This window comes from Delphinapterus leucas, chromosome 16 (assembly GCF_059928025.1).
Source record: "Delphinapterus leucas isolate spDelLeu-1000000601 "Yukka" chromosome 16, BTC_Dleu_Yukka2, whole genome shotgun sequence".
Taxonomy (NCBI): Eukaryota; Metazoa; Chordata; class Mammalia; order Artiodactyla; family Monodontidae; genus Delphinapterus; species Delphinapterus leucas.
Window position 1 is genome coordinate 84430001 of NC_143144.1, and position 17500 is coordinate 84447500.

The window sequence follows — 17500 nt, forward strand, 5'->3', positions numbered from 1 at the left end:
GGTTTACGGGGGCACTTTCTCCTTAAAGAATGTGGGACCGAAGCAAAGCCAACATCCACCCCTAAGACGTGAACTAACCAGGCAGAAGGAAGAAAAGGGGCTTTGGGGATGATACATCCAGACCCTAAAATGAACTTCCTAAGCGTCAGCCCTCTCGGTAAGCGGAGGAAGCATCTCTCTTCATCCCAGAGAGCACCCCGTCATATTCTGTAGGGCTCTTGAGAACTGGGCATTAATTACAGAGCAACAAACAGAAACCTTCCCACTGATGACTAATGCCTCCTTCTCAAAGACCTATACGTGCTAGCTCTCAGTCACCTATGTGCCTCTTTTAATTATGAGTCATTTGGGGGGACTGGGTGAGATATTTCAATCTCTTGCAAGAAAGTGACTTGGTTTAAACGTTGATTAAAAAAATTGAAAAACAAACCTAAAATAATCTCGAGCGAGACTGCGTCTGCAAATAGCTTTTGATTAGTTGGGTTTTATCTCCAAGCTACCCACGAGTGGCCTTTATTTTTCTAAATGCTATATTTTCTGCTTACGGTCAAATGCTCTTTCATGCTACTTACAAAAATAAATACTTGTACTTTGCTCAGATCATAATAGCTCATTAGAGGAGGCTGATTTTGGACCCACGCTACAACCTAACACCAGAGGGCTGCAGGGGCCTCGTGAACCTATCACGTTGCCAGCGCTGGCTCTCTGGGGAAGCGGGGCGCCGAGGACGGGGATCCAGCCTTCTTAATTGTGAACCTCATTAGTGATGGTTACTAAGCAAAACACACACCTACCTTCAGTGCATTGGAAGGAGATAAACAGTACGTCACAGATTCTAATGACCCTGGCACCCAGGGCGAACTTTAATTATTATATTTTTGTTCTCTTACACCTTAGTCATTAATGAAGAAAAACAAATTCGTTTACTTTTGTGGACCGCAGCAGATTCACAAATTGTCTTCCAGTTTTTATGTCTGAATCGTATTTCATTCTGATGACCTGCACGGGCTTCATTCATTTTCCTGTGTACATGTCTGTCTGCCTCACGGGCGGCTCCTAAATCCAAGACCTCAGTCTAGAGAATGTGTCTTCTAACTGCTTAGTTTTATGGGTTCTTTTGCTCTAAAGAATTTAATCATGTTGTTTTGTTTGCAATTCACTTAAAAACAAAAAAACCTCACATTACTTTCCCAACAATTCATATTGGTCAGAATCTCATGGTTTTCGTGAAATGTCTTAGAGAGGAAAGGACCTCATGTTGGAGGGGAGGTGACACGTGGCAGGACCCGCACGTCCGCACGGAGCTGGTGACAGGGCGACTTGCGAAGGCCCAGGGTCTGTGTGTTGCTGAAGTTTGACTTACACGCCTGCCTGCCTGTCACCCTTATTGAAATTCTTCTCTTTTAACAAGCAGTCCATCACTTGAAAGCATTTGGTTAGCAACATTTTATGCCGTTTTTTTCCTCACCCCCTCCACCCATCCCCCACGTGTGAATACCCATGCGCGTGCACACACACACACACACACACACAAAACACACACACAGGTCCGCTCTCCATGGAGGGCCAGGAGGTCCTTGAAGTCCATGAGCTCAGGCTCACGGGACCAGGATGTGAGCGCCCACCAAAGGGTGCCCAAAGCATCTGGGGATGAGCCGGATGGGGGCTAGACAAGCCAAAATAAAACCAAATACATTAAAACTGCAGGAAAAGCGCTCAGCAAAAGAAAGCTTAGACATACAGAAACCAATAAAGTGAGGGCCGTGGCAGGTGAGGTGGGTGGGAAAGCTGAGACCGGCAGTGAGGGAGGGGAGAGGGACGCCGGGGCGGGGCGCTCTGTCCCAGGGATGGGGGTCTGACCAGCAAGGGGGCCTGGCGGGAGCAACTGGGCGTGAATCAACAGAAAGGATGGCACAAAAAAAAAGGAAGCATCGCAAATTAAAAAAAAGGCATGTAGCATGTGCCTACCATTTTCCAGATAAGAAGGGGCCGTACCTTCTGACGGGTCCAGGCGGCGGGCCCGCCGCCCGTGTTTGGAGTTGTTGTGCACAAACATGTTGTCAGACACGGCCAGCACGTGGCCGTCCACGTTGACCGTGGTCGACACGACAACCTGCAGAGACAAGCGCAGGTGAAACCGGAGTCGGAGGTGGAGGCGGGGCCCTGCCAGGTGTCAGGCCCCTTCAGGGGTGCCCGGCAAGCCAGCCCCCAAGGTCTCGAGCCGGGCACCCACTCCTGCTCCCGGATCCCCCTCGAGGCCACGTGCGCGCACAGCGTTTTTGGCTAATGGGGGTGTGTGGGCAGTTTTGCTGTGACTCACGATTGCTTCTCTTCCAGACCCGCTGCGCCAATTACAGTTTAATCTCCTGTTATGCTAACAAGTGAATTCAATCCACAGAAATATTCTTCTCACCGTTAGCTTCAGAGACACCCCTCCAGCCACTCACTTTAAAGCTATTTTGATTGATCTGTTCACATATTGATGAGATCGTTTATCTAATTAAAATGAGTTCACTGGAGACTGTCCTTCCTGGAAGAGTTGTGAGGATTCAGAGTTGCCCCCCTCCCAAAAAAAGGCTTCATAAGTCAGAAGCTGCTTCTGCTACCCACATCCTAGCATCAAACGATCCCTGGGTCAATGTCACAATTACATCCAACATCTGGTAATGAACGCTTTTGCATCTGAAAAGGCTGGGCTGAATAGGAATAAAATGGTTTCAGTGCAGGGAAAGTACCCTCTCTCAAGTTCATGGTGAAGGATGGCGAGGATGGCTAGCACCTGCTCTACCAAGGGAGTGTGATCCTGTTGGAGGGACAGGCGCAGCCCTGAGGTTCGGGGTGGGGGTGGCCAGGGAAGAGATGGGGGCTGGGCTCCCCCACATGCTCAGTGCTTCGCAGAAGTAAAAAAGGAAGTCACACTGGCAGGGACGGCCTTGAGGACCCCAGACGTCCTCCCAGGGGATCTTGGAACAAGCACCCCGGAAATGGCGCCCCCTACCTAACGGACCCAGGAAATAGGAAATTACACCGGCCTTGAGAGTTTCCTTGGACAGAGGCGGGTCTGTATACTGCATCATTTCCAGAATAGCTGGGGTAGCACAGATGTGAGCGCAGGTTCAGTCTGGGTCTTACATCAGGACCTGGGGGCCGGAGCCTGGATTTGGGGTGGAGAGAGCCTGGTTCTTTGCCACGTTTGGGCAGTGGAGAGGGGAGGCACCACCTAGAGAACCACGGCCCCACGGAGAAAAGCTGAGCAGGAGGGTGGGCACACGTCAAGGCATGCCACGTATGGTGAGTTCAAAGCCACAGCTACAGTGGACCTCCGTTAATGACGAGCCAGACCGATGCAAGATGCTAATAACAGAGGAGAGTCGGGGGGAGGGGAGGCCAGGGGCTCATGGGAATTCTTCACTTTCTGTGAAATTTTTCTGTAAACCTAAATAAAACTGCTCTAAAAAAGAAAGTCTACTAGTTAAGAAAAAAATGATACATAAAAGTGATTGTAAATAAATACGATTTTTTAAAAAGCAAAGCTGCACACTTATATGTAAATACATCTGGGAGTAATTGATTTTTTCTAAAAATCTCAGGCCCCACAAGAAGCCTGTGAAGCAGGACCAGTACCCACTGCACCCACAGCCCCGCCAAGGAAGGGGACACCTTCCCAGATGACTCCCTCTGGCTGTGGGCATTGCCAAGATCGTTAAAGTCTCCACAACATCAGGCCCCTCTGTGCCTCAAAATAATGTCAGTGCCACCACCAGCATCCCCGGGTCCAGGCTCAGACGTCTCAGCATCATCTCTCTCAACTACCTCCGTTGCCCTTGCAGGGGTGGCTCTGACCCCACTCTGGGGCCACTACTCGCCTGGCAGCCTCTACGCAGGGGACGCAGGGCTGCCGGGGTCACAAAGGCACCCTCCTGGCAGCCTGTCCACCAGGCCCCGCCCTGGGTGCAGGGGGACCTCTACCGACACTTCCCCCGAATGGGGTGCAAAGACACAGGACTAACCCCGAGCCGCAGACTTGATTCTCTTTACATTCCTAGACCGTGAAAAGTTAAAGAAACAAGAAAGGGTAAAAATAAAAATAAAAAGGGACACTGTCAGGCTTCCCTGGTGGCGCAGTCGTTGAGAGTCCGCCTGCCGATACAGGGGACACGGGTTCGTGCCCCGGTCCGGGAAGATCCCACATGCCGCGGAGCAGCTGGGCCCGTGAGCCATGGCCACTGAGCCTGCGCGTCCGGAGCCTGTGCTCCACAACGGGAGAGACCGCAACAGTGAGAGGCCCGCGTACCGAAAAAAAAAAAAGGGACACTGTCTTTGCTCTGTCGTCTCTATATAGGTCAGTCACCAAGGGAAAAGCATAGTTGAGCAGAGAAAGCAGACAAGCTGTGTTTGTTTCTCGGCCGGGCCAGCCCTGCGGTGCACCTACAGAAAGGTGCTGAGATCGTGGTGCCCGCTGGAAACGTCGTGTAAGCCCTGATCTAGTGTTAAGTCCAGTTAAACCTCCTGAGAGGCAGAGAGATTAGCTAAAGAGAGGGAGGAAGTCCTTCTAGTAACTGCGGGCTCCACCTGCGACTGACGCTGCCTCAGCCACTGGCGAGCCAGTGTGTGACCTCCACTCTGCTCGATGGATCAACGTGAAGCTTCACACAAGAGAAGCGGAAGTCCGCCCCACCGTCTGCAGGAGACACCACCCCCAGGGTCAGGGCATGACTGTCGGCGGGTCCACCGGCTCCACCGCTCTGACCGGCTGGTTGGATGTCAAGACAGATGTCACATTTCGCCTGAAGACGGAAGCATAACTTACATTTCTAAGAAAAAGTCTCGAGTGATTTGATGGTAAACTAGTCTAAATCCCATAGAAGAAGTATTTGGTAACATCCAACCTAGCAGTGAGCTCCCAAATTCTTCTCTGGTGGGTACGGACCAGGAGCCACCTGGGTTTGGATCCCAGCCCAGATATTTTTACAATTAAAATCAGCAAAACAATCCGTCATGTTTGGTGAGCACGCTTCACCCCGAAGTCACCTCCTAGTCATTCACAAAAAAAGGCAAGAAAACCATGACTGCATCAGAATTTATCCCTGAGCCCAACTGGCTCTCCACGCCTCTCCTCAAGAGGAAATCCTCTGATCTGAGGATAACTAACCAGAGGACTAACGTTAGCCTGGGTTCAGGAACACGGTCTAGCTCCGAGGTGTGGAATTAAGGAGGTGAGAACAGCCCAGCCTCAGGGGAGGGAAGCTGAGCTGGGGAAACATTCTGGAATTGGTAGAGGCCTGCATGGAACAGGTGCAGCCCCCTCAGTCCTGAGTACACCCCATATATTACCTAGCGGTCCTCCCCTACCACAGATCAATCCATCCCTAAGGAAGAGCTTCAGCGTGGGCTCCAAAGTCTAACCAAGCGAACAAGCATGAAGAGCAAGGTGCAACTGAGGAAACAGACTAAATGAGATGCTAACCTTATGAGGACTCTACTTGCAAAAATCCTAAAACAGTCATTTTGAAACACACCCACCGGACTCACCATGATTGAATGTTAAGACAGACTCCACCTTAACCCACAGCCCCTATCACTCTGATTTCGGGGTACCCCTCAGCCCGACACAGAGGGCCAGGGCGGTGTGCACTGCCCCAGGAGGCAGAGGCACACCCTGTCATCAGAGCAAAAGCACAGGTCACGTTTCCAGAGCCCGCTCCACTTGGTCACGGGCCACGAATGGGCTCCATGACTCTGGCGGACTGAGGTGCCAGACCATTTCTAAAGCATTCGATTTAAACGTTCTTTCAAATGAACCCATCCTGGCTCATTTGCACCCAAAGCCCCTGAGAACTAAAGGTTGGTTTCCGAACAATTGCAACTTCAGGGAATTCAACTTTCACAGCGTTAAGTCTGGACCACGGTCCGGAATCGTGTACCTGGAATCTTCGCATGTCCCGAGGGTTGCCTGCATTCTTCAAACAGTTCTGATTGCACTTGAGGAAAAACTTTAGAAAGAATCTACAAAAATACAAAAAATGGATATTTGTTAGGGTTATCAGACAAAAGACACAGACTTTTTTTGAAAGACACTCTCGCATGGGGAGCCGACCCCCATACCACCTGCTGGCTGCCCTGTAGGGGGCGATAGGGAGAGAGAGAGAACTCGGAGAGGCCAGGCAGGCACCTCTGGGTCCACTGGCCACTGTGGAAGATCTCCACACAAGGAAGCAGTGACTTACATTTGCCTTGACACTGGGGGTTTCCAAGCTTTATAATAACAGCCGTGACTTAAATTGGCCATTTCTCACCTGGATCTTTGCACGACCATTAATCACTGGGGACCTGTCCACCCCAGAGAGGGCTGCCAGCTTCAGCAAATAAAAACACAGGATGCCTAGTTAAATTTGAATTTCAGATAAACAACGAATAATTTTTTAGGCTAGGCCTGTCCTAAAGCATACCTATCCTAAAAAAAAAAATTGTTTCTCCGAAATTCAAATTTAACTGGACGTGCTGAATTCTACCTGGCAACTCAAGCCCAGGGGCCATCACTGCCTAGGTAAACACGCTTTTAAAGATGGGCTTTTCAAGTTACAATAGGTATGACTCTTAAGAGAAGATCTGGGGTGCTGTTTCAAGGGCAGCAACGACTGCTATGAAGTCGTTGGTTTTAAGGGACCGATCAAGGCGCCCCCGCCACCCACCCCCCATGAGGCAAGGAAACTATCGCTTAGGGGGAGGGGACCAGGCGCTGCCCTGGTTGGAGGGGAGGCTAGTCGCAGAGCTGTTTCTGCTTCCCGCCAAGGCCTGGCCTTGTTCTGAAGCATGACGTTTCAGGGGTCCTGACAGAGTGTTGAGATGCTGTGACAGAAACATCATCACCTTGTCCTCCCCATTCCCGCGTGCTCTGTGACAAACATGGAAGCTCTGGCTCACAACAGGAACGCATGGACCCCGGGAGGCCTGGCTGCACCGCCAGCCACGGGAGAACAGGGGGTCTCGGCCCTGCACCAGCTCGGCTCGTCTGGAGAAGGCCGCCCACGTCCTGAGCCCAAAAAAGCTGGGGCCTCTGGGCTGACACCCTGTCCACGAGGCTATCAACAAACGTCTCCTCTATCTTCTTTCCAAGTATCCTCTGTCCTACTGGTTGCTGACTAATTTTTTATGAAGTTTCACACGACTTCCTTGACTTCAAGCGGACAGTCAAGGTTCCTTGTGGCTGATTATCATATCAGAAAATAAAAAGATTTGGGAGGCTGAGATTCACGTCTCCAGCTGCATTCCCAACATACCCTGGACGACTTTCCACCAGGGCGGAGGAAAATCCGACTGATGGGAAAAAGAATAGTGGCCACTTAATTAAATTTCCTTACATCCCTCACGGCCTCACTATTTTAGGCCAGAATTTACATCTTTTATTAACTCGCCTCACCTATACACTTTGCTCGCCGCGCCTCTGAACACCATCTGCCATCAGCATACAGGAAGCTGCCCGGCCGTCCGCCCACCAATTTCTAACAACCAGGGTGCAATTAAGCTCCACGCACTCCGCAGCGAGGTAAATTAAGCGCACCTGCGGCCACCCTGCGCCCAACCACATGAGGGCCTAACAAGGTGAGGGCGTCACAAAGTTATCGTCCTGTCAGGCAATTAGGTTCTCACTTTGGGGGCAGCCACATGGCGCAATTACGCCTCACATTACCACCCAGCTAACCTCCAGGCAGGCGCCGGCCGGAGCCGCTCATCTGCACGGAGCCGACTGGAGGAGCTTTTGTGCGCTCTGATTTCTGCCCCCTCCAGAGGAGGTTTCTTTAAATTCCGTGATGTCTTTTTAGCCAGCTCTCACCCTTTCACCTCCTGGAGAGCAGAGCGGGCACTGAGCCTGAACGGCCCTCGCCGTGCATGGTCACTGTAGGCGTGAGCGGCCGGGCCCCCGTGGGCCTCCACTACCGCCAGCTGCGGAAATGGGCAGAGTTGGGCGCTGGGCCCCTCACCACCCCGAGCATCTTGGGGTCAACTCCGGAGCAGCTGGGTGTGTGTGCACGCACACACACACTTACACGTTTTGGGTGTGTAGGCAATGGTAGGGTTCTTTTCAAAGTTTCTCAAAACGCAGCGAGAGGACTTAGAAAGACCTGCAGGTCTGGAGCGTACGGCCCTACAGAGCAGGATCCCTCCCGGGCACTCGGGCCCCAATTACACAAACGAAATAAGGCCCAACGTGCGCGGGAACGGACGCAGGTCGGGCCCTTATGGAGGGAGAGGAGCCTTGCGCTTAGCTTTCACCCTCATTTCGGTTCCTCGAGGATTCAATCAGGCCTCCTCGAGGTGGGCGGCACGGTCCAGCCAGCGCGTGGCTCCCGACCCCGCGCACCGTCACATCCGGGGCGAGCGTGTGCCTCTGCTAGCGAGGGCTCGCTGGCGTTGGGGCGTTCGGGTAGCATGAGAAAGGAACGCAGACGCGTGAAGTCAAATGGTAGTTCTCATCCTTTACTCAATTACCCTTTAATTGGCTTTTTTTCTAAGAAATATCTGACAGGCACTTTACATATCTCACTTCTAGAGTCTGGTACACAGAGAATTTAATACTCTTGTTATGAAAGGAAAAATCTTTCCTATGTCAGAAAATCTTTGGCTTCAACACCAATAAACTCTTTATTACTGCTAACCATGGATTTGCTGCTCGATGGCAAAGAGGCGATAAAAATTCTAACCTGTCATTAGTACATTATGCTTAATTGTGTACAGTGTGCTCCCGGCTGCATCTGTTGGCCCATCATCAAAATGACCATTATGTACACTAATTCCCTGACCCTGTCTTTATTTCCCTAAAGAGTCATCATCTTTCACAGTAGGTACCAGAGTAAATCAAGCTTGAAATATGGGCTTTATTTACTTGTTTCTCCCAGGCAGGAGGGGAAGCAGCAGCTCAGGGCAAACTGCTACACATCAGTCGAAACTCCCCAGTAACGTTCCGCTCGGAAACAGCGCACAAAATCCTGGAAAGTTCTCAGCAGCGATTAGAAGGGGGAAAGGTGTGATCTCATTACTTTGGAAGTCAGGTTTCCTCTTTCAGGGCGCGCGGGGATTAGCGGAGAAGCCACGTGGGTGATCTCCTTCGCTCTTAGGAGAGCTGGTAACGACAGGCTGCCTCTCCCGACTCCGGGGCATCCTGTGGAGATGGGCCCAGGGGCCCTCTATCTGGGAGGCAGGGATGGGAGAGCTGCTGGGTCCAGACACTGAGAGCTTGAGCCTGAGCTGGAGACTCCAAGGCCGCCCTCCCTTCTGCAGGGACAGTTATGCTCAGCAGAAAGTTCAGTTTGGTCTCGGTGGCATTTGTGCCGGCATCCTCCCCAATAATGCCAGCGCCCCCCCCCCCCCCGAAGTGCTCAGCGGCAGGACACGGGCACCTTCAGCGGGGCTCGAACAGCAGGACTGACCGTGTTAGCTGGAGCCCACTCTGGGGGCTTATCACGCAATAAGGGGCAAGCCCTCACCTCAGCAACTGATTTCAAAGTCTGCTCCCCTTCTGTGTGTTTAAGCTATGAATTAGTTCATTTATATTTACTTTTATGAAGCTGATTAACCAGGGCTTCTCTATCTGATGAAAATCATTTTAATTGTAGTGTTAGGCTCCTGTGTAATATCCATTACATTATGAACTGTTTAAATTCTACATGGGTATTGTGTAAATTGGCCCTTTGTGGGCCAGCAGGCAATTAGGACCAAACACTCTCCTTTAAGCGGCTACAGAACTTTGTGGCGTTGTTCAGGACAATCAGAAACAAAGGAGGCTGTTTAATTGTAATTTAATGGAATATCAAGGAGTCCGTGGCATTAGACGCTGGCAACAGAGAGCAGGAGAGAAAAATTAACTGCAATTATGTTTGATTAAAGCTATCCTTCTCAATAATCAGCGGTCCTGACAGGCCATGGGGCTCTAGTGGGTTCCAGGATGGCAAAAGGTGTTGAGCAATATTAGGGCCAATAAAGGGGGTATTAGCATCGCTAATTACAGCCCTGCAAAACCTGTAAAGGGGGCCTCTGTGTATTGTAATGTGTGAAGTAATTGGCCAAGGCCGTTATCAATTACATAAGGAATGAATTTGGTTTGTCAGAGAAAAGCTGATGAGATGCATCTCATCTGACACCGGGCCCTTCCCTCCTGTTTCCAGTAGCTAAGAACTTGCCCACTCTTACCCAAAGCTGCAACTTACCAATGGCCAAATCACTGATAAAATTATCTTGCCAGCAAGCGTTAGGTAATTAATACCACTCATCCTCGCCGCGTTCCCTGCCACTGCCGTTCCTCACCTAGCCCCTCACCTAGCCGAAGCCACTAATCCCGTAATAATGACTTCTTTCCCTCTGGTCAAAGGAGAAATGGATTGTCTCCTTAGAAATGCAGTGGGCTTGGCGTGCGCACCCTGGTGATTGAGGAGAAAAAGGAAACTTGGAGCTGTCTCAACGGCTGTTCTTTGCATGCGGCTATCACATGTCTGAAGCTACCTATTCGCACGCAGCATCTCAGGAAACGCTATATGCAGAGATTTAAGAAAACTTCTTTAACTGTCGAGTTTTAGACTGTCTCGGGGCCTGGTCTTGCGGGTGCTTGGAAGCAGGAGTGACCGCAAGCTTCAGGGCCATGAGGCTGCAAGCCGGGATACCCAGGTCGGCCCCCTGAGCACGGGTGACGGGCACACCCGGGACAGAGCTCCGGCTTCCAGCAGCCCCTCCCGCACGTGAGCCAAGCCTCAGTCGGAGCGGCCACGGCCTCTTCTCCTGGCCCTCGATCACAAGTGACGTGGGAAACCTGAGTCCAGGGTCGAAAAGTATTGGTATCTGGGGCAGGGCTGGAGGTCCCGATTTTCCACCTCAAGGCTGAGCTCTTAACAAGCAGCAAACTAATGCCACTGGATAGGCCTCCATGTCACCCACCAAAACTCCCAGAGCATTTGTGTGTAAATCACGGCGCTGACAGCTTCCGGGGTTCCGGGAGGGCAGGGACCCCATTCCTGATCGAGCCCCCATGTCTTTAGTTACCGCATCCAGGACGCAAATCCAGGAGGCTCTTTTCATACCTAATAACCTTGACAAGGAAGAGTGAGTAGAGAGAAGCGGCCAGAAGACGCAGCTGGGAAAGTCGCCACCCTCTGGTGGCTGCCAGGGGCTGCGGGGCTGGGGAAGTGCCTGATGGGCACGGGGTCTCCTTTTGGGGGGGGTGACAGAAATGTTCGGAAGGAGACGGTGGTGGCTGCACAGCCCTGCGACTGGGCTGAACACCGCTGAACCGTTCCCCTGAAAGCGGGTAACTTCGTGTGCCGCCCACCTCGCTTCCGTTCGCCACCACAGCGAGGAGGTCCCCGTCCAAAGGGACGAGAAGCCCCACAGGGCAGCGGCCCCTCTCGCGGTGTCGGCCGCTGGGGCCGCTACTGCCCTCTTGGAGGGAAATAGTGAAAGAGTCAAATTAAAAGATACAGCCTTTAAGAGACTTTTCCCTGACTGATAAGGAAGTGACCGGTGGTGGAGTGCTTGCCTCCAAGTCCCGGCTAATTACTGGGAAGTCCCTGAAAGCAGTGGCCGCAGCTGTGGTATGCGCCGGGCCATCCGTCGCTGCGGTATTGATTACTGAGCAATCCTAGCCGATCGGCTTCTGGGGCTCAGAGACAATGTGCTTCCTTCAGAAAACCTGTAATGAGCAGCTCCTATACACGAGTACACCCTGCTGACATCAGATCTGTGCACTGAGATAGTACACAGGTCAATACGTATCGGATTTCCAAACTGCGAGGGTCTTAATGTCAGGCCTCTCTTTTTCTCCCACTCCTGCCATTAGCTATGACTGGGCTCACGTCCTGTAATGCCATACGGGAGGGAAAATCTGCTCCATTAGTCTGATTTATTCTTCAAATATGCCATGACAAATTGCCTTAACACCAGACTTATTAAATTCTTGTACATTTCAAGTTATGGGTCTCATATACTTGTAGTGCCTGCATGACGTCATCAGGAAGGGGCCAGAGGGGGGACGGGACTGAATTTTACAGCTGGGCCCAGATGGCCTTTGTGAGGGGCCTCCCTCCCGGGCAAGAGGGCTGGGGCTGCCCGACTCCCCACTGCGGGTTCCTGGTCCCCGTGGGCGCCGTCCCCCGGCACGCATGATATCCTGCATGTAAATGCAGATAGAGGAGGATTTGAAAATATCCACGGCTTGACTCGCGGTTCAACAATTACTGGCCTTTGTCTGGAGGTTCCTGCTCTACTGTAGCAGAGGCTGTCTCTAGTGGACCGGGGCTATTTTACTTTCCCTCGCTGTAGTAACCACACCGCATTAACAATATTTGTACTACAATCGCCAAGGGACCCACTTCCCAGATTCTATCACTTCTTTATCTCCTGACAAATACCTCACTATCGAACATTATTAGGTTTAGAAAATTAACCCTTCGAGGTCCACAGCCACACCAGGCCCCGCCGTCCCTCCAAAGAGCCTTATCGCTAAATTTCTGCTATAATGGTTTTTCGTCTCATCACAGTTCCAGCAGCGGCTGTCAAGAGGCACTTACAGATACCGTGATCTTGTACTTGTGCAATGATTCTCATTAAAATGATGCCAAGGAGATCTGATGGGATTTAACAGCTTTGCCGGCCAGTTCAATCTCCACGCCCATGACAGATCCTGCCGAGCCCTCCTTTTGGAGAAATGTGTACGACTCGCATTAAACTTTTCTGGGTGGCTTTAATGTGTTCAGATAAGTAAAACCCAGGCAGACGTTCTCGAAGCAAATGCGTGCCCAAGCTCTGCGCTTTTCCGTTACCCTCCCTGGCTTGCTGTCAGGATTCTAGTTAGTATTTTCTGTAACTGTTCCTGATCGCCCATGATAGTTTTGATAAGGTTATCTGTTTAAAAGAAGTCAACCGCGCAACACAAAAGAAATGTGAAGTGCGCTATATTTACACCAGGGTTCTTGTTTCAAGTGCCTATCTTTCTTTTCTCCCCCTTTACCTATTTCTCTATTTCTAATGGGCGATGCGGCATTGACATTATTTCCCCAGCAGATCATTCGCCCTGTCAATCAGTCTGTATTTTGTCTTTCGCTGCGGGCTCATTAAAACAGCTTCTTCACTCCCTCTGGACACTGCTCTCTATTTGCCAGCTCTGATCACGAAGCTCCTTATTTAAGAAAAATGCCAGCATCACTTGTCTCACATCAGATGCACCCCCTGACTTGTTGCCAGCTCCAGGGGAGACTTTTACAGAGACTTCGTGTGCAGAGATTAAGTGCCTATGCTTATCCGAACTTAGGGTTTCAAACCTCTCCCACCGAACGGGTGTGCGTTTGGAGGGATCTGAAGATAAGGGGATCACCCTTCTTGCCACTCTGATTTCTGTCGGCAGCGGAGAGCATCCTCAAAACAAACACGAGGTTTTTTTGTTTGGGGTTTATTTTCACCCCCGATCTCCAAGTGGGAAAGACCTTGTTCGTGTTTTCCTATTCAGACACACGTTTTCCTCGTCCATGCCAGCTTGCTTAATTAAGAACCATCATCTTCGTGGGCTGAATTGTTAATAAAAAGAAAAACATCACATTTTAAATCAGGCCTGTGCGTGCACACAGGACACCAGTGTCGAACCTGCCTACGCCGGCCTCTCTAGCCTTTTAGGTCCTGATTAAAAACTTATTAAAACATTATAAATGATTAATGGGAGCCCAGCTCTGAGTGGCAATTATTAGTTTTAATGCAGGTAATGCAGCTTAATGAGGGGCACATGTGTGCAAAGCTTTAACTTCATTACTCCTGCGTGTCAACAAATACAAGAGAAATGTGTGTCCGGGTCATCCATTACTTGAAACAGCACCGAGCCTTCCCTCTTCCCCTCCCTTTGTTGATGAGCCAGGAGCCGTAAATTAAGCCCTTCCTGTGGCTCAGGGAAGAACCAAGGTGTTCAAATCACGGTCCCGCCTGCCCAGCTCCCCACGCCTCCGTACAGCCCTGTGTGTGAATATTACTGCACAGATTCTCTTTCCTGGAGCCCTTCGTCACGTGGGAATTTTGCACTGGAATTGCTGCAGGTTGTCATTGTCTCGGCTTGGAAACAAGAGCTCCTGACACTCAGAGCCGATTGGGCGTCTTTGCTTTCCAGTTTGGAAACGTTCGTGGAGGAGTTCCGCTCCATCCTGCCAGCGCCGCATTCACGATACGTGGTTTCCCTAAATATCTGGACGTGGTGCGTCCTAAGTGCCCGTGTCCTGGTGTGCAGGGATCGCGCACACCCGTGTCCCCCCTGGCCAGAAAGGCGCTCTCAGGCTGCACCGCAGAAACACAAGGAAATGCCCGTCGGCGGGCGCCCGGCTGCAAGGCGGAGATGTCGGGGCGAGCCCGGGCTGGGGAGGAGGCTGGATGCTGAAGAGACGCAAGTACGATGCTGACAGTGGGGAGCCCGCATCGCCTCGCCCGCCCCACCTGGGACCCTCAGGCCGGGCCAGCGTGCAGCCCACAGCCGGGAGCGGGCGGCTCGGCCCAAGTTCCCAGTCACCTTTTATTTTCTGTTTTTGTGACAAGCAGTCAGACCCGGGCTGATCTCCACTATCTGTGTGAAGAGTATTCAGGACTATTTGCATCACTTTATCGCTAATGTATAATATATGGCTTTAAAGTGGGCCCAAGCACTGTCTTGTTACCGAGCATGAGAAAAGTAAGGGCAATAAAGATACATCAGCCGTCTCAAGCACAGCGGCTATCATGCAAGCGAGAAAGGTTGCTGCTTCGAGTTGAGGCAACCTTTCTGCCTGCCTAAGACAATGGAAGAGCAAAGAAAATGTCAAATCAAGAAAAGCTGGATTTAGAGATGAGGCGGTCCAGAGTGACGCTGGTGCCATATTTTGTGAAACTATAATGCTGTTGGCAGCAAAGACCCGTGTTTCTGATTCATCTAGGGCCGCATGGCAAAGCCTTGTCAGCCTGTGCAAGGCATAAATAATTCAGGGTGAGAGACGGCAATTACAGGGCCCTGCACAAGCAAAATGAATATTTTATGAGGACTAAAACTGCTCTGGAATGAATCACACACACGGCGTCGCACACACATGGCAAGGGGCTCACACATGGCAGCCCCAAGAACAGAGAAGCGCGGCCCTGATCTCCTTCCAGGCTGTGGACTGGAAACCCAGCGGATGGTAATCAGCGAACACAAAAAAGCCTCCCCACCCCCACCCCCAACCCCACCCCTCGCCTGGCCGGGGCTGCCGGCTCCCACGCTCCCGAGAGATGCTCGGCCCCTAAAACGCCCGGCAGGGAGGCCGGAGACCTTTGACTGATACACCCCACAAGTCTGATGTTAAGTGCCTAGTTCTGAACTAGCATGGTGGGCTTGCTTATTGTTTCAGTTGTTCAAACTATTGCTAGGCGTCAGCTGGGAACCTTCCATTGGTGAGCAGGTGATCGGGATGCCGGTCCAAGGGGAAAAAACAGCTCTGTTGTCCTGGATGAAACTGAAGAGAGCTGAGGTAGGCGGGGCCGCGTGAGCCCGGTGAGCGTTACCCTCACCGCCCCAACTCCCCGCCTGAGTTCTCATTTCCTTCCCAGGTGAAGCACGTTCTGCGGCTCTGCCTCTGTCTTCTGGACCCGAATCCTACGGGATCCAGGTCACCTCACGGGAGGACCGGGACCACGGCTTTTTATGTCCAAACTCGCACGCAAAAGTTGCTCTCCTCGCTTTGAAAAGCGGTACCCTGCTAATGGGGGTAGGATTATGGCAAAAGAGATCTTAAAAGGCTGAAAGGATGGTTTCATCTGTTACATTTCCTCCGAAAAATGCTCCTGAACTGCTAGGAACAAATAACAACATTGTTCACAAGGCCGAGGAGGCCAGTCCCACTGGTGAATGGCCATTGTGTTTGTCCAGCTACTGATACCTGGGCTTTTGTGGAGGAAAGAAGGCCGGGGGCTGTGACATCAACACAGCACAAGTGTCCCTCTGTGCAGACACCCCGAGAGGGTCCTCACCGTGGTGGAAACCAAACACCAGATCCCTCAGAGAAGGATTTTCTTTAAATCCAACTCCAATGCATTGTTTATGAAAACAAGGCTATTAGGTATATTAATAATTTGATAAATAGGGATTTGCCCTTAATTATTCATGAAGAACATTTGGCAACAGTAAAATTATATTCACAGAACAGGTTTATAAACCAGCTAATTATAAATTAAGTATGCAAGAGAAAATTGCTAACCTTGAAATTAAAATATTTTATGATTCTGCAATTACAAAAAAAAAAAAAAAAGGTAGAGAATGATCAAAACCCCAGTGTGAGCAGAGAGTACACAGGACCCTGCAGATGACACAGTGTGGGGCTGGGGGAGTGACAGCAGAAAACATGGGCCAGGAAAAGTGCCTCCACCTCCCCCTGCAGCCCTAGGAGTGGAGGTGGCCTCCAGGCAGCACCACTCTGCTTGTTCTGCTCAACTGCAACTCTCCAAGAGGAGAAGCTGACAGAACCAGCATCCATCCCGACAAGGCAGCTTAGCATCCTCGGGAAGGCCCTGCCTGCTCTCTGCAAAGGACACGGTGTGTCCCCTCTGCCTGCTGTCCAGCCCGGGCACGTGGACAGGCCAGCGTGTTCCCATCACTGTGCTCGGGACCCCCAAGGAAGCCCCCGAACGCCCCTCTGACCGCCCACTTCACTACCCTCCTACTGGGGCGGGCTCCACACTGAGCTGGGGGTCCAGAGGGACAATATTGGTGCTGATGTCAGAGAGGCCCGCAGTACCGCCGGTCCCCACTAGAGGGCTTCTCATGGCGGCGTCAGTGGGGAGCAGGCGGATGCCCCGGTGCTGCCGGGATGCAAACAAACTTGGGACCAACCTTCCTCTGAGCTGGGTCATCCCAGCTCACTCTCTGACTCTTCCAGAGGACTTCATGGTCAGAGGGCTCTGTCCACACCCACCCACGGCCTCCGCAGCGCAGCGCGCCCCCCCCCCCCGCCCCCGGAGCTAAACGCCAGAAGCACACCCCTGGTGAGTTTCACAAACATTTCCCTTTCCTCATCTGATAAGAAAAGATACAGCAAAGCTCGCTGGTGGGATGAATTGGGAGATTGGGATTGACAATATATACACTAATATATATACTAATATATATAAAATAGATAACCAATAAGAACGTGCTGTAGAAAAAAAAATTCTAAGAAAAAAAAGACACAGCAAAGCTTTCCTTCACCTTTTCACGACTAGATATCCTCACCCTTAATTTGAGCAGATGTCAAAAGAATTAAGGAAAGTGACAGGATGAATTAGTTGAATTAATTTCTTTTTTAAAAGAAAGAAGCAAAAAGTCAGACATATTCCTTAACTTCTCTCCCCCTGGCTTTGCCCCATGTGCCGAAAAGGCAGCCTGCAAGGCTCAGAGGGCACAGGGGCCAGCCCTGCCTCTGACGCCCTCAGACGCGCTCGCTCAGATTCCACGTGCTGTCTTCACTCTCCTGAAACAGAGAGAAAATGAGCAAAATCC

The 17500-nt window shown here is 51.2% G+C and overlaps 1 protein-coding gene across 1 annotated transcript in view; it reads right to left on the reverse strand.

Annotated features, from left to right (window-relative positions):
* EBF3 (EBF transcription factor 3) overlaps positions 1-17500 on the reverse strand; it is a 118053-nt gene that overhangs the window by 34359 nt on the left and 66194 nt on the right. The window contains exons 7-8 of the mRNA XM_089898364.1: positions 5925-6006; positions 1969-2113 (exon numbers count right to left, since the gene is read on the reverse strand). Of these exons, the coding sequence (XP_089754490.1) occupies positions 1969-2113; positions 5925-6006 (227 nt within the window). The remainder of the gene's footprint in view (positions 1-1968; positions 2114-5924; positions 6007-17500) is intronic.